The 24,834-nt window shown below is 45.0% G+C and overlaps 1 protein-coding gene across 1 annotated transcript; it reads left to right on the forward strand.

Annotated features, from left to right (window-relative positions):
• The first annotated feature begins 6,071 nt into the window (after nucleotides 1-6,071).
• LOC139423636 (protein mono-ADP-ribosyltransferase PARP9-like) lies at nucleotides 6,072-19,257 on the forward strand. The gene is made up of 7 exons (XM_071175222.1): nucleotides 6,072-6,132; nucleotides 8,602-8,782; nucleotides 15,706-16,184; nucleotides 16,284-16,446; nucleotides 18,167-18,460; nucleotides 18,918-19,150; nucleotides 19,195-19,257. The coding sequence occupies exons 2-7, from the start codon at nucleotides 8,629-8,631 to the stop codon at nucleotides 19,255-19,257; spliced, it is 1,386 nt and encodes a 461-aa protein (XP_071031323.1). The 5' UTR covers nucleotides 6,072-6,132; nucleotides 8,602-8,628.
• The last annotated feature ends 5,577 nt before the right edge of the window (nucleotides 19,258-24,834 follow it).

The raw sequence follows: 24,834 nt of genomic DNA on the forward strand, positions 1-24,834 counted from the left end.
CTGTCTCACTACAGAAACAGGAGATAGACTAGTGTCCTGTCCGGGGGGTGTCCTGTACATCAAGCTGTCTCACTACAGAAACAGGAGATAGACTAGTGTCCTGTCCGGGGGGTGTCCTGTACATCAAGCTGTCTCACTACAGAAACAGGAGATAGACTAGTGTCCTGTCCGGGGGGTGTCCTGTACATCAAGCTGTCTCACTACAGAAACAGGAGATAGACTAGTGTCCTGTCCGGGGGTGTCCTGTACATCAAGCTGTCTCACTACAGAAACAGGAGATAGACTAGTGTCCTGTCCGGGGGTGTCCTGTACATCAAGCTGTCTCACTACAGAAACAGGAGATAGACTAGTGTCCTGTCCGGGGGTGTCCTGTACATCAAGCTGTCTCACTACAGAAACAGCAGATAGACTAGTGTCCTGTCCAGGGGGTGTCCTGTACATCAAGCTGTCTCACTACAGAAACAGGAGATAGACTAGTGTCCTGTCCGGGGGATGTCCTGTACATCAAGCTGTCTCACTACAGAAACAGGAGATAGACTAGTGTCCTGTCCGGGGGTGTACTGGTACATCAAGCTGTCTCACTACAGAAACAGGAGATAGACTAGTGTCCTGTCCAGGGGGTGTACTGTACATCAAGCTGTCTCACTACAGAAACAGGAGATAGACTAGTGTCCTGTCCAGGGGGTGTACTGTACATCAAGCTGTCTCACTACAGAAACAGGAGATAGACTAGTGTTCTGTCCGGGGGTGTCCTGTACATCAAGCTGTCTCACTACAGAAACAGGAGATAGACTAGTGTCCTGTCCGGGGGTGTACTGGTACATCAAGCTGTCTCACTACAGAAACAAGAGATAGACTAGTGTCCTGTCCAGGGGGTGTCCTGTACATCAAGCTGTCTCACTACAGAAACAGGAGATAGACTAGTGTCCTGTCCGGGGGGTGTCCTGTACATCAAGCTGTCTCACTACAGAAACAGGAGATAGACTAGTGTCCTGTCCGGGGGGTGTCCTGTACATCAAGCTGTCTCACTACAGAAACAGGAGATAGACTAGTGTCCTGTCCGGGGGGTGTCCTGTACATCAAGCTGTCTCACTACAGAAACAAGAGATAGACTAGTGTCCTGTCCGGGGGTTCCTGTACATCAAGCTGTCTCACTACAGAAACAGGAGATAGACTAGTGTCCTGTCCGGGGGGTGTCCTGTACATCAAGCTGTCTCACTACAGAAACAGGAGATAGACTAGTGTCCTGTCCGGGGGGTGTCCTGTACATCAAGCTGTCTCACTACAGAAACAGCAGATAGACTAGTGTCCTGTTCGGGGGTGTCCTGTACATCAAGCTGTCTCACTACATAAACAGGAGATAGACTAGTGTCCTGTCCGGGGGTGTCCTGTACATCAAGCTGTCTCACTACAGAAACAGCAGATAGACTAGTGTCCTGTCCGGGGGTGTCCTGTACATCAAGCTGTCTCACTACAGAAACAGGAGATAGACTATTGTCCTGTCCAGGGGGTGTAGTGTACATCAAGCTGTCTCACTGCAGAAACAGGAGATAGACTAGTGTCCTGTCCGGGGGTGTCCTGTACATTAAGCTGTCTCACTACAGAAACAGCAGATAGACTAGTGTCCTGTCCGGGGGGTGTCCTGTACATCACACCGTCTCACTACAGAAACAGCAGATAGACTAGTGTCCTGTTCAGGGGGTGTACTGTACATCACACCGTCTCACTACAGAAACAGCAGATAGACTAGTGTCCTGTCCAGGGGGTGTCCTGTACATCAAGCTGTCTCACTACATAAACAGGAGATAGACTAGTGTCCTGTCCGGGGGTGTCCTGTACATCAAGCTGTCTCACTACAGAAACAGCAGATAGACTAGTGTCCTGTCCGGGGGTGTCCTGTACATCAAGCTGTCTCACTACAGAAACAGGAGATAGACTATTGTCCTGTCCAGGGGGTGTAGTGTACATCAAGCTGTCTCACTGCAGAAACAGGAGATAGACTAGTGTCCTGTCCGGGGGTGTCCTGTACATTAAGCTGTCTCACTACAGAAACAGCAGATAGACTAGTGTCCTGTCCGGGGGGTGTCCTGTACATCACACCGTCTCACTACAGAAACAGCAGATAGACTAGTGTCCTGTTCAGGGGGTGTACTGTACATCACACCGTCTCACTACAGAAACAGCAGATAGACTAGTGTCCTGTCCAGGGGGTGTCCTGTACATCAAGCTGTCTCACTACAGAAACAGGAGATTGACTAGTGTCCTGTCCGGGGGTGAACTGTACATCAAGCTGTCTCACTACAGAAACAGGAGATAGACTAGTGTCCTGTCCGGGGGTGTCCTGTACATCAAGCTGTCTCACTACAGAAACAGGAGATAGACTAGTGTCCTGTCCAGGGGGTGTCCTGTACATCAAGCTGTCTCACTACAGAAACAGGAGATAGACTAGTGTCCTGTCCCGGGGGTGTCCTGTACATCAAGCTGTCTCACTACAGAAACAGCAGATAGACTAGTGTCCTGTCCGGGGGTGTCCTGTACATCAAGCTGTCTCACTACAGAAACAGGAGATAGACTAGTGTCCTGTCCGGGGGTGTCCTGTACATCAAGCTGTCTCACTACAGAAACAGCAGATAGACTAGTGTCCTGTCCGGGGGTGTCCTGTACATCAAGCTGTCTCACTACAGAAACAGGAGATAGACTAGTGTCCTGTCCGGGGGTGTCCTGTACATCAAGCTGTCTCACTACAGAAACAGCAGATAGACTAGTGTCCTGTCCGCGGGGTGTCCTGTACATCACACCGTCTCACTACAGAAACAGCAGATAGACTAGTGTCCTGTTCAGGGGGTGTACTGTACATCACACCGTCTCACTACAGAAACAGCAGATAGACTAGTGTCCTGTCCAGGGGGTGTCCTGTACATCAAGCTGTCTCACTACAGAAACAGGAGATAGACTAGTGTCCTGTCCGGGGGTTGTCCTGTACATCAAGCTGTCTCACTACAGAAACAGCAGATAGACTAGTGTCCTGTCCGGGGGTGTCCTGTACATCAAGCTGTCTCACTACAGAAACAGGAGATAGACTAGTGTCCTGTCCGGGGGTGTACTGTACATCAAGCTGTCTCACTACAGAAACAGGAGATAGACTAGTGTCCTGTCCGGGGGTTGTCCTGTACATCAAGCTGTCTCACTACAGAAACAGCAGATAGACTAGTGTCCTGTCCGGGGGTGTCCTGTACATCAAGCTGTCTCACTACAGAAACAGGAGATAGACTAGTGTCCTGTCCAGGGGGTGTCCTGTACATCAAGCTGTCTCACTACAGAAACAGGAGATAGACTAGTGTCCTGTCCCGGGGGTGTCCTGTACATCAAGCTGTCTCACTACAGAAACAGCAGATAGACTAGTGTCCTGTCCGGGGGTGTCCTGTACATCAAGCTGTCTCACTACAGAAACAGGAGATAGACTAGTGTCCTGTCCGGGGGTGTCCTGTACATCAAGCTGTCTCACTACAGAAACAGCAGATAGACTAGTGTCCTGTCTGGGGGTGTCCTGTACATCAAGCTGTCTCACTACAGAAACAGGAGATAGACTAGTGTCCTGTCCGGGGGTGTCCTGTACATCAAGCTGTCTCACTACATAAACAGGAGATAGACTAGTGTCCTGTCCGGGGGTGTCCTGTACATCAAGCTGTCTCACTACAGAAACAGCAGATAGACTAGTGTCCTGTCCGCGGGGTGTCCTGTACATCACACCGTCTCACTACAGAAACAGCAGATAGACTAGTGTCCTGTTCAGGGGGTGTACTGTACATCACACCGTCTCACTACAGAAACAGCAGATAGACTAGTGTCCTGTCCAGGGGGTGTCCTGTACATCAAGCTGTCTCACTACAGAAACAGGAGATAGACTAGTGTCCTGTCCGGGGGTTGTCCTGAACATCAAGCTGTCTCACTACAGAAACAGCAGATAGACTAGTGTCCTGTCCGGGGGTGTCCTGTACATCAAGCTGTCTCACTACAGAAACAGGAGATAGACTAGTGTCCTGTCCGGGGGTGTACTGTACATCAAGCTGTCTCACTATAGAAACAGGAGATAGACTAGTGTCCTGTCCGGGGGTTGTCCTGTACATCAAGCTGTCTCACTACAGAAACAGCAGATAGACTAGTGTCCTGTCCGGGGGTGTCCTGTACATCAAGCTGTCTCACTACAGAAACAGGAGATAGACTAGTGTCCTGTCCGGGGGTGTACTGTACATCAAGCTGTCTCACTACAGAAACAGGAGATAGACTAGTGTCCTGTCCGGGGGTGTACTGTACATCAGTTTTAACACAGATTCGCATGGAGGTATCTTTCTCTTCACAAGTTTCTATTGGTTCAGAAAGTGTTGTAACTCAGGAAAAACATGTGCAACACCAAACACTTCAAAGGGAATACGTGTTAGAACATGTTACAGCTCGTATTGCAGACACACCTACGAGTGAAATGTCTGACTGAGCACTTTCCCACGTTATAAGAAGGGAACTGTTGTAAAGTTAGAACAGTCAGTGGCTAATGGATACTTATGGATATAGACTTATGGATACAGAACCAAATTGTAGCTTTTGGACGAGCCCAATGAATAGGCCTATCAGACGGGTGGGATACCAATCGCACCAGTTATAAACAGGTAGTTTATGTGTGTTTTAACATTCACAAAATCTGATCTAACAGTACCACAAAGTGTTTTTTCTAAAAATCTGATTTGGATATATTTAGATTCATAACATTTAGAATTTAAACTTTTTCAGGATGAGAAAAACATTTTCTGCTAAATGCCCAACACAGTGTGAAATACACACATAGAAACAACAGTCGAAATGTAGGCTGATTTTGATGGCCGGCAATCACAATATTCTGAATATTTCCCCACCAGGGGATGCGAGCATGGCGTTGTCGTAGTTTTAGTCAAATTCTGTTGATATCTTTATGACATCTATAGACTCCTCCATTGAGAAATATATATACAGTACCAGTCAACAGTTTGGACACACCGACTCATTCAAAGTGTTTTCTTTATTTTTACATAAAAACTATGAAATAACACATATGGAATCATGTAGTTACCCCATTTTCTTTAAACAAATCAAAATCTATTTTATATTTGAGAATCTTCAAAGTAGCCACTCTTTGCCTTGATGACAGCTTTGCACACTCTTGGCATTCTCTCCACCAGCTTCATGAGATAGTCACCTGGAATGCATTTCAATTAACAGGTGTGACTTGTTTAAAGTTAATTTGTGGAATTTATTTCCTTCTTAATGCATTTGAACCAATCAGTTGTGTTGTGACAAGGTAGGGGTGGTATACGGAAGATAGCCTTATGATGGAACTGATATGATGGAACTGGCTCTCATGAGGACCGTCACAGGAAAGGAAGACCCAGAGTTACCTCTGCTGGAGAGGATAAGTTCATTACAGTTACCAGCCTCAGAAATTGCAGCCCAAATAAATGCTTCACAGAGCTCAAGTAACAGACACATCTCAGCTGTTCAGAGGGGACCTCGTGAATCAAGCCTTCATGGTCAAATTGATGCAAAGAAACCACTATGAAAGGACATCAAAACTATGAAATAACACATATGGAATCTAAATAAATCACTGAGAGTGTCACCAGCCATGCACCCCCACACCATCACACCTCCTCCTCCATGTAATGTAAAAGGACCAGTATTCAGAGCCGTAGAGTAGGAGAGCTGATCTAGGATCAGGTCCCCCCTGTCCATGTAATCTTATTCATTACGATTCTAAGGATTAAAACTGATCCTAGATCATAACACTGACGCAGAGACGCTATTTGAATCGAGGAGGCAGAAAGTAGGTATGGAACACAGCCAAGCCCAGCCCAAGACAAGGATTACTTTCAGTTCAACTTCCTGAACACTCTGGGCTCTTCATGGGAAGTCCTGCCCCCAGAGTAAATAACACACACACACACACACACACACACACACACACACACACACACACACACACACACACACACACACACACACGAGCTTGCAGTTCATCCAATCATCTTCTCACTAGGCCTCATACGGATCTACACGGAAACCAAGCACCAGAAAAAAGAGATTACATTTATTGTAAAACACCAGGTACTGTGATTTCTTTATGTGCTTTTTTGTGATCTTGTCTGTCCTTTCTAAACAAGTTAGATCTAGTCTGTCTTTACTAAACAAGTTAGATCTAGTCTGTCTTTACTAAACAAGTTAGATCTAGTCTGTCCTTACTAAACAAGTTAGATCTAGTCTGTCTTTACTAAACAAGTTAGATCTAGTCTGTCTTTACTAAACAAGTTAGATCTAGTCTGTCTTTACTTAACAAGTTAGATCTAGTCTGTCTTTACTAAACAAGTTAGATCTAGTCTGTCTTTACTAAACAAGTTAGATCTAGTCTGTCCTTACTAAACAAGTTAGATCTAGTCTGTCTTTACTAAACAAGTTAGATCTAGTCTGTCCTTACTTAACAAGTTAGATCTAGTCTGTCTTTACTAAACAAGTTAGATCTAGTCTGTCTTTACTAAACAAGTTAGATCTAGTCTGTCTTTACTTAACAAGTTAGATCTAGTCTGTCTTTACTAAACAAGTTAGATCTAGTCTGTCTTTACTAAACAAGTTAGATCTAGTCTGTCCTTACTAAACAAGTTAGATCTAGTCTGTCTTTACTAAACAAGTTAGATCTAGTCTGTCCTTACTAAACAAGTTAGATCTAGTCTGTCTTTACTAAACAAGTTAGATCTTGTCTGTCCTTACTTAACAAGTTAGATCTAGTCTGTCTTTACTAAACAAGTTAGATCTAGTCTGTCCTTACTAAACAAGTTAGATCTAGTCTGTGTTGTATATTTTTGTAGTTTGCTCTCTAGGAAGGAATATGCCCGAATCTAGCTCACAATTGATACTTTATTTGATCTAATTTGAGTTTATTGTTTATGTTCAGAAACACCAACAGTTGTAATCGAACAAGGACATGATTCAAAATCAATTATACATACACTACCGGTCAAAAGTTTTAGAACACCTACTCATTCAAGGGTTTTTCTTTATTTTTACTATTTTCTACATTGTTGAACAATAATGAAGACATCAAAACTATGAAATAACCCATATGGAATCATGTAGTAACCAAAAAAGTGTTAAATAAATCGAAATATATTTTACATTCTTCAAAGTTTGCCTTTAATTGAACTAGGCAAGTCAGTTCAATTATTTAGTTTTTTATTATTATTTATTATTAGTTTCGACAACATCCAGTGAATTGGCAGAGCGTGAAATTCAAAAAACAATTATATGAAATCATTTACTTTCATACATTCATAAGTGCAATACATCAAATTAAAGCTTAACATCTTGTGAATCTAGCCACCGTGTCAGATTTCAAAAAGGCTTTATGGCGAAAGCAAACCATGCTATTATCTGAGGACAGCACCCCATCAAACAAACACATGACAATCATATTTAAACCCCCCGGGCGCGACACAAAACTCAGAAATAACGATATAATTCATGCTTTACCTTTGAAGATTTTCTTCTGTTGGCACTCTAATATGTCCCATAAACATCACAAATGGTCCTTTTGTTCAATTAATTCCGTCGTTATATATCGCCAAAATGTCCATTCATTTGGCCGCGTTTGATTCAGAAAAACACCGGTTCCAGCTCGCCCAACATGACTACAAAATATTTAATAAGTTACCTGTAATCTTGATCCAAACATTTCAATCAACTTTCCTAATCCAACTTTAGATATTTTAAACCATAAATAATCGATCAAATTTAAGACGGGATAAACTGGGTGGCAGGGTAGCCTAGTGGTTTGAGTGTTGGACTATTAACTGAAAGGTTGCAAGTTCAAATCCCCGAGCTGACAAGGTACAAATCTGTCGTTTTGCCCCTGAACAGGTAGTTAACCCACTGTTCCCCAGTAGGCCATTATTGAAAATAAGAATTTGTTCTTAACTGACTTGCCTAGTTAAATAAAAAAATAAAGAAAGTGTTTTCAATAGCGGTGAAGTGAAGCGCGCACCAAAACATTAGAGTGACACATGAAAATAACAGGGCTACTTCTTCATTTCTCAAAGGAAAAACATCAACCAATTTCTAAAGACTGTTGACATCTAGTGGAGCCATACGAACTGCAACCAAATTTTTAAACTGTAACACAACAAAATGTGGAAAACGTCAAGGGGTGTGAATACTTTCTGAAGGCACTGTACATGTCAGTAGTTACGAGCAAACTATATTATGTTGATAAAATTTGATTTGTATAATGTATGCCTTAAAGGTGGAAAACTTAATGGTGAAACTGCCATGTTCATTTGTGGTATTACAACATACACTACCGAACTTACTTCAAACAACCGACACTGATTTTTCCCTCAGACGTCATTGCATCACGGGACATTATAGAACAGCAGAGTGTGCAGTGTTTTTGTTTCACCACGTTACCATGACGCTCCTCACCTCCACTTGATCAACAAAATCAAAAACAATAACAACGTAGGTGGGGGCGGACAGTGGCTCGGCTTCCATCTTTTATTGATCTTAATTGTTCTCCTCATTCCTCAGATCAATATTCCCTGTTCTGTGAGAGCAATGGCCAGGTCAGAGAGTATCCCTCTGGAGGAGGAGATGTTGAGCATCCTGGATCGATGCGGACCAGCTCTGACATATGTCCTACATAGCAAGTTTGGATGTACTGCTGTGCTCCATGGTGTTGATGCCGGTGCAATGAAGTTCAAGAAGCCAGGTGAGGAAAGGTTTTCTACCCAGCTGTCAAAGGACCTCAACAGTAAAAAGACAGTGAAAAATAACAGTAGCGTTGCTACATACAGGCACCGGTTAATCAGGCTGATTGAGGTAGTATGTACATGTAGATATGGTTAAAGTGACTATGCATATATGATAAATAGAGAGTAGCAGCAGTGTAAAAGAGGGGTTGGGGGGGGCACACAATGCAAATAGTCCGGGTAACCATTTGGTTACCTGTTCAGGAGTCTTATGGCTTGGGGTTAAAAACTGTCGAGAAGCCTTTTTGTCCTAGACTTGGCACTCCGGTACCGCTTGCCATGCGGTAGTAGAGAGAACAGTCTATGACTGAGGTAGCTGGGGTCTTATACAATCTTTTGGACCGCCTGGTGTAGAGGTCCTGGATGGCAGGTAGCTTGGCCCCAGTGATGTACTGGGCCATACGCACTACCCTCTGTAGTGCCTTGCGGTCGGAGGCCGAGCAATTACCGTATCATACAACCAATTAGGATGCTCTCGATGTTGCAGCTGTAGATCCTTTTGAGGATCTGAGGACTCAAGCCAAATCTTTTTAGTTTCCTGATGAGGGATAGGTTGTTATTCTGGCACCACCCGGCCAGGTCTCTGACCTCCTCCCTATTGGCTGTCTCGTTGTTGTCGTGACCAGGCCTACCGCTGTTGTGTCGTCTGCAAACTTCATGATGGTGTTGGAGTTGTGCCTGGCCATGGGTGAACAGGGAGTATAGGAGGGGACTGAGCACGCACCCCTGGGGAGCTCCAGTGTTGAGGATCAGTGTGGCAGATGTGTTGCTACCTACCCTTACCACCTGGGGGCGGCTCATCAGGAAGTCCAGGATTCAGTTACAGAGGGAGGTGTTTAGTCCCAGGATCCTTAGCTGAGTGATGAGCTTTGTGGGCACTAGGGTGTTGAACGCTGAACTGTAGTCAATGAATAGCATTCTCAAATAGGTGTTCCTTTTGTCCAGGTGGGAAAGGATAGTGTGGAGTGCAATAGAGATTGCATCATCTGTGGATCTGTTTGGGCGGTATGCAAATTGGAGTGGGTCTAGGGTTTCTGGGATAATGGTGTTGATGTGAGCCGTAGCACGTGAGTGCTACGGGTATGTAGTCATTTAGGCAGGTTGCCTTTGTGTTCTTGGGCACAGGGACAATGGTGGTCTGCTTGAAATATGTTGGTATTACAGACTCAGTCAGGGACATGTTGAAAATGTCAGTGAAGAAACCTGCCAGTTAGTCAGCACGTCCTGGTAATCCGTCTGGCCCCGCAGCCTTGTGAATGTTGACCTGTTTAAAGGTCTTACTCACGTCAGCTACAAAGAGCGTGATCACACAGTTGTCCTGAACAGCTGATGCTCTCATGCATGCCTCAGTGTTGCTTGCATCGAAGTGAGCATAGAAGTGATTTAGCTCGTCTGGTAGGCTCGAATCACTGGGCAGCTTGCGGCTGTGCTTCCCTTTGTAGCCTGTAATAGTTTGCAGGCCCTGCCACATAAGACAAGCTTCGGAGCCGGTGTAGTATGGTTCAATCTTAGCCCTGTATTGACGCTTTTCCTGTTTGATGATTCGTCGCAGGACATAGCAGGATTTCGTAAAAGCTTCGGGCTTAGAGTCCCGCACCTTGAAAGCGATAGCTCTACCCTTTAGCTCAGTGCGAATGTTGCCTGTAAATCATGGCTTCTGGTTGGGGTATGTACGTACAGTCACTGTGGGGACGACGTCCTCGATGCACTTATTGATAAAGCCAGCAACTGATGTGGTGTATTCCTCAATGTCATCGGAAGAATCCCGAAACATGTCCCAGTCTGTGATAGCAAAACAGACCTGTAGTTTAGCATCTGCTTCATCTGACCACGTTTTATAGACAGAGTCATTGGTGCTTCCTGCTTTAATTTTTGCTTTTGAGCAGGAATCAGGATAGAGTTGTGGTCGGATTTACCAAATGGAGGGCGAGGGAGAGCTTTGTACGCATCTCTGTGTGTGGAGTAAAGGTGATCTAGATTTTATTTTCTCTGGTTGCACATTTAACATGTTGATATAAATGAGGTAAAACTGATTTAAGTTTCCCGGCATTAAAGTCTCCGGCCACTAGGAGCGCTGCCTCTGGGTTTCCTGCTTGCTTATTTCCTTACATAGCAAAATCTAGGGACTTCCTTAGATTTCGTGCACCAGCTGTTGTTTACAAATATTCACAGACCGCCCCCCTCGTCCTCAGTGTGCTGTTCTATCTTGCCGCTGCAGTGTATATCCCGCTAGCTGAATATCCATGTCATCATTCAGCCACGATTCCGTGAAACACAAGATATTACAGTTTTTGATGTCCGGTTGGTAGGATATTCGTGATCGTACCTCGTCTAGTTATTGTCCAATGATTGCACGTTGGCAAGTAATATTGACAGTAACGGCAGCTTTCCCACTCGCCTTCTGCGGGTCCGTACGAGGCCTCCCGCCCTGTGGCCTCTGTACCTGCGTCTCTTCTTCTTGCAAATAACTGGGATGTTGGCCTTGTAGAGTGTTCGGAGAACGTCCTGCTTGTTGAGAAAATCTTTGTCTATTCCGAGGTGAGTGATCGCTGTCCTGATATCCAGAAGCTCTTTGTCTAATCCGAGGTGAGTGATCGCTGTCCTGATATCCAGAAGCTCTTTGTCTAATCCGAGGTGAGTGATCGCTGTCCTGATATCCAGAAGCTCTTTGTCTAATCCGAGGTGAGTGATCGCTGTCCTGATATCCAGAAGCTCTTTGTCTAATCCGAGGTGAGTGATCGCTGTCCTGATATCCAGAAGCTCTTTGTCTAATCCGAGGTGAGTGATCGCTGTCCTGATATCCAGAAGCTCTTTGTCTAATCCGAGGTGAGTGATCGCTGTCCTGATATCCAGAAGCTCTTTGTCTAATCCGAGGTGAGTGATCGCTGTCCTGATATCCAGAAGCTCTTTGTCTAATCCGAGGTGAGTGATCGCTGTCCTGATATCCAGAAGCTCTTTGTCTAATCCGAGGTGAGTGATCGCTGTCCTGATATCCAGAAGCTCTTTGTCTAATCCGAGGTGAGTGATCGCTGTCCTGATATCCAGAAGCTCTTTGTCTAATCCGAGGTGAGTGATCGCTGTCCTGATATCCAGAAGCTCTTAGTGTAATCCGAGGTGAGTGATCTGATATCCAGAAGCTCTTAGTCTAATCCGAGGTGAGTGATCGCTGTCCTGATATCCAGAAGCTCTTAGTCTAGTCCGAGGTGAGTGATTGCTGTCCTGATATCTAGAAGCTCTTTGTCTAATCCGAGGTGAGTGATCGCTGTCCTGATATCCAGAAGCTCTTAGTCTAATCCGAGGTGAGTGATCTGATATCCAGAAGCTCTTAGTCTAATCCGAGGTGAATGATCGCTGTCCTGATATCCAGAAGCTCTTTGTCTAATCCGAGGTGAGTGATCTCTGTCCTGATATCCAGAAGCTCTTAGTCTAGTCCGAGGTGAGTGATTGCTGTCCTGATATCTAGAAGCTCTTTGTCTAATCCGAGGTGAGTGATCGCTGTCCTGATATCCAGAAGCTCTTAGTCTAATCCGAGGTGAGTGATCTGATATCCAGAAGCTCTTAGTCTAATCCGAGGTGAATGATCGCTGTCCTGATATCCAGAAGCTCTTTGTCTAATCCGAGGTGAGTGATCTCTGTCCTGATATCCAGAAGCTCTTTGTCTAATCCGAGGTAGTGATCGCTGTCCTGATATCCAGAAGCTCTTTGTCTAATCCGAGGTGAGTGATCTCTGTCCTGATATCCAGAAGCTCTTTGTCTAATCCGAGGTGAGTGATCGCTGTCCTGATATCCAGAAGCTCTTAGTCTAATCCGAGGTGAATGATCGCTGTCCTGATATCCAGAAGCTCTTTGTCTAATCCGAGGTGAGTGATCTCTGTCCTGATATCCAGAAGCTCTTAGTCTAATCCGAGGTGAGGGATCGCTGTCCTGATATCCAGAAGCTCTTTGTCTAATCCGAGGTGAGTGATCGCTGTCCTGATATCCAGAAACTCTTTGTCTAATCCGAGGTGAGTGATCTCTGTCCTGATATCCAGAAGCTCTTTGTCTAATCCGAGGTAGTGATCGCTGTCCTGATATCCAAAAGCTCTTTGTCTAATCCGAGGTAGTGATCGCTGTCCTGATATCCAGAAGCTCTTTGTCTAATCCGAGGTGAGTGATCTCTGTCCTGATATCCAGAAGCTCTTTGTCTAATCCGAGGTGAGTGATCGCTGTCCTGATATCCAGAAGCTCTTAGTCTAATCCAAGGTGAGTGATCGCTGTCCTGATATCCAGAAGCTCTTAGTGTAATCCGAGGTGAGTGATCTGATATCCAGAAGCTCTTAGTCTAATCCGAGGTGAGTGATCGCTGTCCTGATATCCAGAAGCTCTTAGTCTAGACCGAGGTGAGTGATTGCTGTCCTGATATCTAGAAGCTCTTTGTCTAATCCGAGGTGAGTGATCGCTGTCCTGATATCCAGAAGCTCTTAGTCTAATCCGAGGTGAGTGATCTGATATCCAGAAGCTCTTAGTCTAATCCGAGGTGAATGATCGCTGTCCTGATATCCAGAAGCTCTTTGTCTAATCCGAGGTGAGTGATCTCTGTCCTGATATCCAGAAGCTCTTAGTCTAATCCGAGGTGAGGGATCGCTGTCCTGATATCCAGAAGCTCTTTGTCTAATCCGAGGTGAGTGATCTCTGTCCTGATATCCAGAAGCTCTTTGTCTAATCCGAGGTGAGTGATCGCTGTCCTGATATCCAGAAGCTCTTAGTCTAATCCGAGGTGAGTGATTGCTGTCCTGATATCCAGAAGCTCTTAGTCTAATCCGAGGTGAGTGATCTGATATCCAGAAGCTCTTAGTCTAGTCCGAGGTGAGTGATTGCTGTCCTGATATCTAGAAGCTCTTTGTCTAATCCGAGGTGAGTGATCGCTGTCCTGATATCCAGAAGCTCTTAGTCTAATCCGAGGTGAGTGATCTGATATCCAGAAGCTCTTAGTCTAATCCGAGGTGAATGATCGCTGTCCTGATATCCAGAAGCTCTTTGTCTAATCCGAGGTGAGTGATCTCTGTCCTGATATCCAGAAGCTCTTAGTCTAATCCGAGGTGAGGGATCGCTGTCCTGATATCCAGAAGCTCTTTGTCTAATCCGAGGTGAGTGATCTCTGTCCTGATATCCAGAAGCTCTTTGTCTAATCCGAGGTGAGTGATCGCTGTCCTGATATCCAGAAGCTCTTAGTCTAATCCGAGGTGAGTGATCTGATATCCAGAAGCTCTTAGTCTAATCCGAGGTGAGTGATCGCTGTCCTGATATCCAGAAGCTCTTAGTCTAATCCGAGCTGAGTGATCTGATATCCAGAAGCTCTTAGTCTAATCCGAGGTGAGTGATCGCTGTCCTGATATCCAGAAACTCTTAGTCTAATCCGAGGTGAGTGATCGCTGTCCTGATATCCAGAAGCTCTTTGTCTAATCCGAGGTGAGGGATCGCTGTCCTGATATCCAGAAGCTCTTTGTCTAATCCGAGGTAGTGATCGCTGTCCTGATATCCAGAAGCTCTTTGTCTAATCCGAGGTGAGCGATCTCTGTCCTGATATCCAGAAACTCTTTGTCTAATCCGAGGTGAGTGATCGCTGTCCTGATATCCAGAAGCTCTTTGTCTAATCCGAGGTGAGTGATTGCTGTCCTGATATCTAGAAGCTCTTTGTCTAATCCGAGGTGAGTGATCGCTGTCCTGATATCCAGAAGCTCTTTGTCTAATCCGAGGTGAGTGATCGCTGTTCTGATATCTAGAAGCTCTTTGTCTAATCCGAGGTGAGTGATCTCTGTCCTGATATCCAGAAGCTCTTTGTCTAATCAGAGGTGAGTGATCGCTGTCCTGATATCCAGAAGCTATTTTTTTGCCGTAAGATACGGTTGCAGAAACATTATGTACGAAATAAGTTACAAACAACGCGAAAAAAAACATGTAATAGCACAATTGGTTGGGCGCCCGTAAAACTGCTGCCATTTCTTCCGGGGGCCATTTTGGATCTAGTTCTTAGTTCTTCCAACAGTGTGTAGTTCTGCCTCCTCTCAAGGTGAGATCCTGGTCAAAAGAAGTAGATGAAGAGGAACTCTTATTATCGTTGGTGTTTTATCAGAACACTTGCCATATATCTCACAGTATTTCCTACAGTATATCTCACAGTATTTCCTACAGCATATCTCACAGTATTTCCTACAGTATATCTCACAGTATTTCCTACAGTGTATCTCACAGTATTTCCTACAGTATATCTCACAGTATTTCCTACAGTGTATCTCACAGTATTTCCCACAGTATATCTCACAGTATTTCCTACAGTATTTCCTATGGTATATCTCAGTATTTCTTACAGTATTTCCATCAGTATATCTCACAGTATTTCCTACAGTATTTCCTATGGTATATCTCAGTATTTCTTACAGTATTTCCATCAGTTTATCTCACAGTATTTCTTACAGTATTTCTTACAGTATTTCCTACAGTATATCTCACAGTATTTCTTACAGTATATCTCACAGTATTTCTTACAGTATATCTCACAGTATTTCCTACATGATATCTCACAGTCTTTCTTACGGTATTTCCATCAGTATATCTCACAGTATTTCTTACAGTATTTCCTACAGTATATCTCACAGTATTTCCTACAGGATATATCACAGTATTTCCTACAGTATTTCCTACAGTATTTCCTACAGTATTTCCTACAGTATTTCCTACATTATATCTCAGTCTTTCCTACAGTATTTCCTACATTATATCTCAGTCTTTCCTAGTATTTCCTACATTATATCTCAGTCTTTCTTACAGTATTTTCCACAGTATTTCCTACAGTATTTCCTACAGTATGTCTCACAGTATTCTTCTTCTTTGTCTCATCTTTAAGTATTTAAGCACGAAACTGTCCATTCCGACTCCAGAGATGCAAGGAAAAGTGTTCCACCGTTTATTGAGCTCTGTGGGGCCTATCATGAGACATTGAGGGAGGCCAGACGCTGGTATTTGGATGCTTTGTACCCTGCCTCGAAGAATGTAATCACCATTCACAACAATTTCATCCAGCACTTTGGCCAGCGGGAGTTTGAAGAGCTTCTTTCCCTTCAGACCAAGAGGGAAGTTTCCATCGAGGAGAACTTTAAAGATGGCCGCTTTGGATTGACCATCCAGGGGGCTTCTAGAGGGTTCAAAGCTGCTGTGTTAGAGGTGGAAGCCCTGTGCTGCAAAGTCCAAGAGGATTTTGCAAAGGAAGAGTTGAGTTTAATGGGCCTGAAATCTCCCATCAGTTCCCCAAGGAAGCCAGTAGATGACAACAGTTCTGACTATAAAGAGAGACAGCAACATTTTGCCGGACTTCAAATTGTCAGGGTGAGTGTCACAGGAAACGATGGATAACATTGAAGTTGCAATCTGTGGTATTCTCTGCCTGATAATTCATCAAATATGTCCATGGCTGATGCGTTACAGGTTGAGAAGGTGGAGAACAAAGCTCTGAAGCAGGTCTTTGACCTTAGGAAGAGGCAGTTGCAGGTGTCTACCCCTTCTCAGCGAATGTACCAGCGCTTGCCTGTGCAATTCTGTGACCTGCTCAGCAGAGTGGGCTTTCAGATGGAGTTTACACCACCTGACGGTAAGAGAGATTCAGATGGAGTTTACACCACCTGACGGTAAGAGAGATTCAGATGGAGTTTACACCACCTGACGGTAAGAGATATTCAGATGGAGTTTACACCACCTGACGGTTAGAGAGATTCCGAGTTTACACCACCTGACGGTTAGAGAGATTCAGAGTTTACACCACCAGACGGTTAGAGAGATTCAGATGGAGTTTATACCACCTGACGGTTAGAGAGATTCAGAGTTTACACCACCAGACGGTTAGAGAGATTCAGATGGAGTTTACACCACCAGACGGTTAGAGAGATTCAGATGGAGTTTACACCACGTTTAGGAAGATTTTAACACATTTTAACCCCAACATTTGTTCATGGTCCCACCCTCTTTGTAAAAGCCTAGTTACTGTATGTTCTTGCTTTGACAGTCATTTTCTGAAGATTTTAATTTAATTTAACGTGATTAGTGATTCATTTACAAGTGTCCCTCATCTTAAGGTCAACCCCTGTTACGTGAACAGAACTCTCGTTTTAATATGGTGAAACTATTCCTATTCCTTCCTTTTTTTCAAAATAAACATTGAACATCAGGCTCCCGAGTGGTGCAGCTGTCTAAAGCACCGCATCTCAGTGCTAGAGGCTACATCACTACAGACCCTGGTTCAGCGGTCTAAGGCACCTCATCTCAGTGCTAGAGGCTATATCACTACAGACCCTGGTTCAGCGGTCTAAGGCACCTCATCTCAGTGCTAGAGGCTATATCACTACAGACCCTGGTTCAGCGGTCTAAGGCACCTCATCTCAGTGCTAGAGGCTATATCACTACAGACCCTGGTTCAGCTGTCTAAAGCACCGCATCTCAGTGCTAGAGGCGATATCACTACAGACCCTGGTTCAGGTTCTCGACTGGTGCAGCGGTCTAAAGCACCTCATCTCAGTGCTAGAGGCTATATCACTACAGACCCTGGTTCAGGCTCTCGAGTGGTGCAGTGGTCTAAAGCACCGCATCTCAGTGCTAGAGGCGATATCACTACAGACACCATGGTTTGATTCCAGGCTGTATCATTACTGGATGTGATTGGGAGTCCCATAGGGCAGCGCGCAATTGGCCCAGCGTCGTCTGAGTATGGCCGGTGTAGGCCGTCATTGTATAAAGAATTTGTTCTTAAGATGCCTAGTTAAACAAAGGTTTAAAAAAAACTGTCAATCATAGTGTGAAAGCAGGTGAGCTGGTTCTATTACTTTTGGTGATTTGTGGTGGAAAAATGTGCAAGTCGAGCATAACACAATCACACCTTTTCCCCATAGATAGATAAGGCTAGGCGTTGTTTTTTGTGAAGCTTACACTCAATTGACCCTCCCTGTTGCACACAACAAGCTTCCATTCCACATGACACAAAGGGACAATTTACGTCTGATTTAAGTTGAAAACCTCCACCATGTTACCTTTAGAGGCACTTTAGTATTTGATCATTATTTACCGCCTTGAGATTGGAAAACATGTTTTTTAAATGACAGAATGTTAACAGGAGGTGTAATAAATAGTTACACTAGCCGACATGTACTCTATCCGTGGGTCTACCGCAATCAGAATATGCAGGGCGGCCACTTTCCCTAGTCCTTTCTCAGTCGAAGCACATAACCTATTCCTGGTGTCTAGCTAGAATAACACAACAACCGTCACAAAATGGTTTTATGTTGCCATGGAGTCCACCATTCATGTGTTTACGTCCACAGAGCAAAATCTGGGAGAGGGGATCTACTTCAGCAGCAGTGTGCATGGAGCAGAGAGGCTGTGGAAGGGCTCAGCTGACCAGGAGTACCTGTACTTCATTGAGGCACAGGTGCTGACTGGCAAGTCAATTGTTGGCTGTCCAGGTCTCATCGTGCCACCTCCCTTTGCCAGAGACCCACTCACCTTTTATGACAGTGTGAAAGGAGGCGGAGACACCTGGGTCGTCTTCAATGGTCACCAGGCTCTACCTGAATATCTGATCACCTGCAATAAGCCTACATACGTAAAACCTCACGGTAAGACATTCTACTTGACATGACGTTCCACTTGACGTTCCACATGACGTTCCACATGACGTTCCACTTGACGTTCCACTTGACGTTCCACTTGACGTTCCACATGACGTTCTACATGAAGTTCTACATGACGTTCTACATGACATTCCATAGAATACCCTGTTACTTCATTAAAACAGTGTGTTGTGTACCCATATGTTAGCCTAGTGGTTAGAGTATTGGGCGAGTAACCTAAAGGTTGCTGGATCAAATCCCTGACCTGACAAGGTCAAAATCTGTTGTTCTGAGCAAGGCAGTTAACCCACTGTTCCCTGGGTGATGTGGATGTTGAGTAAGGCAGCTCCCTGCACCTCTCTGATTCAGAGGGTTTGGGTTAAATGTGAAAGACACATTTCAGTTGAAGGCATTCAGTTGTACAACTGACTAGGTATCCCCACTTTCCCTTTTATTCTCACAGCATTGTTCAACTGGGGTAAAGCTAAAAAGCCACAAAAGAATGAGGACATTGTCATCGAGGGCCTGGAAGTGGATCCGGCTGTCTTCCACGTTTCTTCCAAAGTGGATCGTTGGATCAAGGACCTGAACCTAAAGGAACCAGAGAGCAGCAGCATCCCACACGACGCTGTCTACCAGTCCGAATCCCACCGCCACCGCATCCATGACATGAGAATCCAGGAGATGCTGATGAAGGCCAGGGACAAAAAGTCCTTCAACAGGAACATTACAGCGCCTAGCAACACGGTGGATTGGCAGCAGCGGCCAGGGGGACAGTCCCAGAGATTCCACCCCATCCATAACTTCCATCTGCAGCAGGCGCTGGAGAGGAAGCAGCCCCGCGTGGAGGTCTCTGCCCGGAGGAAAATGTACACGTTCACCCTGCCTGACAGGACTGCTAACAACACAAGTGGAAACAGCCCCAAAAGCAGACAAATCGACAAGTTAGCAGGTACAGGTTGGTTTAATCCATACAGAGTTAATTTGTTATTTTAACCTTAGTTAACAGGGGATAAGCTGAGTTCAAGTTCAACACTATTAGCCGGAAGTCTATTTGCATTTTCTTAACCTTTGTATTCTGTTCATGGATACCATTTATTGAGAGGAAGGTAACATTTTTAGAGCCGTGGAAACAACTATGACACGGGCAGATGTTTGGCTAAGACTGTTCTTCTTTCTCGTGGCACTATCGTATCCTGTATACAACTATGCGAGCCCAGTTAGTGTTAGCATGATGGCTAAGTGTGACATGGTTTTCTTATGGAAAATGCTAACTGTTCACCAAACTTAGTAATAACTGTGTTTGCTCTAGCTCAACCTATTGAGAGTCTCCCCCGGCATTGGGATGCCATGCCAGCCAACACGTCCTGCCTGTCCTGCCTCATCCAGCCAGGAAGCCCAGAGCACAATGAAGTTTTAAAGCTGTTCCGAGACACCTGCCACAACAAAGTTATACAGGTAGGCTACCTGTTTTCCATTGTAGTTACTTTTATGTCTTCGGATGTTGTGGATGTTATCTGCATTGCTGTGTGAGTAATGGGTTGATTTGTTCAGGGTGACTCATCTGTTGGTCTCTAGCCTTCCTGACTAGGTTCTGGCCTTTCTAGGGAGTTTTTCCTAGCTACTGTGCTTCTACACCTGCATTGCTTGCTGTTTGGGATTTTAGGCTGGGTTTCTGTACAGCACTTTGAGATATCAGCTGATGTACGAAGATGTAAAACATGACTTTATATTTTGATTGGAATTTGATTTAATTTGAGATCAGCCATATTAAATGGTTTGTTTATTAGAGACTTTGTGTGTTAGTGTCAGCGATTAGGTGCAGAGATGTAGCGGAGTCAGGCGCAGGACACAGGTTTAGATCAACACAACAGAGTTTACTCGAAAAGTCAAGCAAAAATTACAACTAGGAACATACATACACACTAGCACATACAACAACCACTAAAGTCACCAACAATCACGGACAGAACAGACATGTATGCCAGAGGGTTAAATAAGGAACGTGATATGGGGATTGAAAACCAGGTGTGTGTAATACAGACAAAATAAAACGAATGAAACATGGATCGGTGGTGACTAGGAAGCCGGCGACGTCGACCGCCGAACAAGGAGAGGGGACAACTTCGGAGGAAGTCGTGACAGTTAGTATTTAGTTAAGCACTTAGAAGTAATGAAGAGGCCCCTCAGCTCATCTACGGGTCAGCTAGGTGAGGTGAGGGTGAGTGTACTAGCAGAGGGAGTGAGGGTGAGTGGATCTTTTTCAGCCCACAATAATAATCTAAGATGTATAGAAGGTATTCAGGATACATTTTAGAGTCTATTATTGGCTCGTATAAAGTGATTTTCCCTCAATTTATTTCAGATTGAGAGGATCCAGAACCCAACCCTGTGGAGGAGTCTCCAGATCAAGAAACACGACATGGAGCTCAGGAACGGTCACCAGAAGAATGAGAAGAGGCTCTTCCATGGAACATGCCACACAACCATCAATCACATCAACAACCATGGCTTCAATCGGAGCTTTGCTGGGAAAAATGGTGAGACAGATATGTATGTTCCATGGACAAGGTCCCAGATCTGTTCATCCTGTCTTGCCAACTCCTATGGCTTATTGGTAAAAGTTATATGTACAATTCTATTGCTCTTCATTTAAAACTTAGCTTGTGCTTCTCATTTACTCAGTCCTGTCTCTGCAATAGTCTAAAACCTAAGCAATGTATCATTTTTCTAGGTACAGCATTTGGAAACGGCACCTACTTTGCTGTTGGTGCCAGCTACTCTGCCAGAAGCACATACTCAAGACCGGATCGCCAGGGGCAGAAGTATATGTACCTATGTCGAGTTCTGACTGGCGATTTCACAGCAGGACGACATGGGATGACAGTTCCTCCAGCTAAAAGCACCACGACTGTTGAACTCTACAACAGCGTGACAGACAACCCATCAGGACCATCTATGTTTGTCATTTTCCATGACAACCAGGCATATCCTGAGTACTTGATCAAATTCTTCTAGACCCTGCGGAGAAAAGCAAAAGAAATGAAATGCTCTTACTAAACTTTCAAAAGTCTTCCTTATGATTATGACTATGTGCCTTATAAACTGTTATACACAACTTTTATTGAAGAAATGAAAATGACTGATGTCCCTTTTGCATGGAAAAGTCTAACCATTACAGGTTCTAATGTAACTGATGTTCTGAATGAGCTGCAAAATCTGGACCCCTACAAATCAGCCGGGCTAGACAATCTGGACCCTTTCTTTCTAAAATTATCTGCCGAAATTGTTGCCACCCCTATTACTAGCCTGTTCAACCTCTCTTTCGTGTCGTCTGAGATTCCCAAAGATTGGAAAGCAGCTGCGGTCATCCCCCTCTTCAAAGTGGGTGACACTCTTGACCCAAACTGTTACAGACCTATATCTATCCTACCATGCCTTTCTAAGGTCTTCGAAAGCCAAGTCAACAAACAGATTACCGACCATTTCGAATCTCACCATACCTTCTCTGCTATGCAATCTGGTTTCAGAGCTGGTCATGGGTGCACCTCAGCCACGCTCAAGGTCCTAAATGATATCTTAACCGCCATCGATAAGAAACATTACTGTGCAGCCGTATTCATTGATCTGGCCAAGGCTTTCGACTCTGTCAATCACCACATCCTCATCGGCAGACTAGACAGCCTTGGTTTCTCAAATGATTGCCTCGCCTGGTTCACCAACTACTTCTCTGATAGAGTTCAGTGTGTCAAATCGGAGGGTCTGCTGTCCGGACCTCTGGCAGTCTCTATGGGGGTGCCACAGGGTTCAATTCTTGGACCGACTCTCTTCTCTGTATACATCAATGAGGTCGCTCTTGCTGCTGGTGAGTCTCTGATCCACCTCTACGCAGACGACACCATTCTGTATACTTCTGGCCCTTCTTTGGACACTGTGTTAACAACCCTCCAGGCAAGCTTCAATGCCATACAACTCTCCTTCCGTGGCCTCCAATTGCTCTTAAATACAAGTAAAACTAAATGCATGCTCTTCAACCGATCGCTACCTGTACCTACCCGCCTGTCCAACATTACTACTCTGGACGGCTCTGACTTAGAATATGTGGACAACTACAAATACTTAGGTGTCTGGTTAGACTGTAAACTCTCCTTCCAGACCCATATCAAACATCTCCAATCCAAAGTTAAATCTAGAATTGGCTTCCTATTTCGCAACAAAGCATCCTTCACTCATGCTGCCAAACATACCCTTGTAAAACTGACCATCCTACCAATCCTCGACTTTGGCGATGTAATTTACAAAATAGCCTCCAATACCCTACTCAACAAATTGGGTGCAGTCTATCACAGTGCAATCCGTTTTGTCACCAAAGCCCCATATACTACCCACCATTGCGACCTGTACGCTCTCGTTGGCTGGCCCTCGCTTCATACTCGTCGCCAAACCCACTGGCTCCATGTCATCTACAAGACCCTGCTAGGTAAAGTCCCCACTTATCTCAGCTCGCTGGTCACCATTGCATCTCCCACCTGTAGCACACGCTCCAGCAGGATTATCTCTCTAGTCACCCCCAAAACCAATTCTTTCTTTGGCCGCCTCTCCTTCCAGTTCTCTGCTGCCAATGACTGGAACGAACTACAAAAATCTCTGAAACTGGAAACACTTATCTCCCTCACTAGCTTTAAGCACCAACTGTCAGAGCAGCTCACAGATTACTGCACCTGTACATAGCCCACCTATAATTTAGCCCAAACAACTACCTCTTTCCCTACTGTATTTAATTTATTTATTTATTTTGCTCCTTTGCACCCCATTATTTTTATTTCTACTTTGCACTTTCTCCCATTGCAAATCTCCCATTCCAGTGTTTTACTTGCTATATTGTATTTACTTTGCCACCAAGGCCCTTTTTGCCTTTACCTCCCTTATCTCACCTCATTTGCTCACATCGTATATAGACTTGTTTATACTGTATTATTGACTGTATGTTTGTTTTACTCCATGTGTAACTCTGTGTCGTTGTATGTGTCGAACTGCTTTGCTTTATCTTGGCCAGGTCGCAATTGTAAATGAGAACTTGTTCTCAACTTGCCTAACTGGTTAAATAAAGGTGAAATAAATTTAAAAAAAACCTAACCCTAACCCTAACCCTAACCCTAACCCTAGCCTGAACCACAACCCTAACCCTAGCCTGAACCACAACCATAACCCTAACCCTAGCCTGAACCACAACCCCAACCCTAGCCTGAACCACAACCCTAACCCTAACCCTAGCCTGAACCACAACCACAACCCTAACCCTAGCCTGAACCACAACCACAACCCTAACCCTAGCCTGAACCACAACCCTAACCCTAGCCTGAACCACAACCACAACCCTAACCCTAGCCTGAACCACAACCCTAACCCTAGCCGCAACCATAACCCTAACCCTAGCCTGAACCAAAACCATAACCCTAGCCTGAACCACAACCCTAACCCTAGCCTGAACCACAACCCTAACCCTAGCCTGAACCACAACCCTAACTCCAGCCTGAACCACAACCACAACCCTAACCCTAGCCTGAACCACAACCATAACCCTAGCCTGAACCACAACCATAACCCTAACCCTAGCCTGAACCACAACCCTAACCCTAGCCTGAACCACAACCCTAACCCTAGCCTGAACCGCAACCATAACCCTAACCCTAACCCTAGCCTGAACCACAACCACAACCATAATCCTAGCCTGAACCACAACCCTAACCCTAGCCTCCACCACAACCCTAACCCTAGCCTCAACCACAACCCTAACCCTAGCCTGAACCACAACCACAACCCTAACCCTAGCCTGAACCACAACCCTAACCTTAGCCTCAACCCTAACCCTAACCCTAGCCTGAACCACAAGCCTAACCCTAGCCTGAACCACAACCCTAACCCTAACCTGAACCACAACCACAACCCTAACCCTAGCCTCCACCACAACCCTAACCCTAGCCTGAACCATAACCCTAACCCTAGCCTGAACCATAACCCTAACCCTAGCCTCCACCACAAACCTAACCCTAGCCTGAACCACAACCATAACCCTAGCCTGAACCACAACCCTAACCCTAACCTCAACCACAACCCTAACCCTAGCCTGAACCACAACCACAACCCTAACCCTAACCTGAACCACAACCATAACCCTAGCCTGAACCACAACCCTAACCCTAGCCTCCACCACATCACTAAACCTAGCCTGAACCGCAACCATAACCCTAGCCTGAACCACAACCACAACCCTAACCCTAACCTGAACCACAACCACAACCCTAACCCTAGCCTGAACCACAACCATAACCCTAGCCTGAACCACAACCCTAACCCTAACCTCAACCACAACCCTAACC

The sequence above is a fragment of the Oncorhynchus clarkii genome, chromosome 13, assembly GCF_045791955.1.
Source record: "Oncorhynchus clarkii lewisi isolate Uvic-CL-2024 chromosome 13, UVic_Ocla_1.0, whole genome shotgun sequence".
Taxonomy (NCBI): domain Eukaryota; kingdom Metazoa; phylum Chordata; class Actinopteri; order Salmoniformes; family Salmonidae; genus Oncorhynchus; species Oncorhynchus clarkii.

Excerpts from the sequence above, each read along its gene's own strand:
- LOC139423636 (XM_071175222.1), top strand. The coding sequence starts at position 8,629 with ATGGCCAGGTCAGAGAGTATCCCTCTGGAGGAGGAGATGTTGAGCATC. Across the intron at positions 16,447-18,166 it reads GGAGTTTACACCACCTGACG|AGCAAAATCTGGGAGAGGGG; the intron begins GTAAGAGAGATT and ends TTACGTCCACAG. Across the intron at positions 19,151-19,194 it reads TCCAGGAGATGCTGATGAAG|CAACACGGTGGATTGGCAGC; the intron begins GCCAGGGACAAA and ends TACAGCGCCTAG.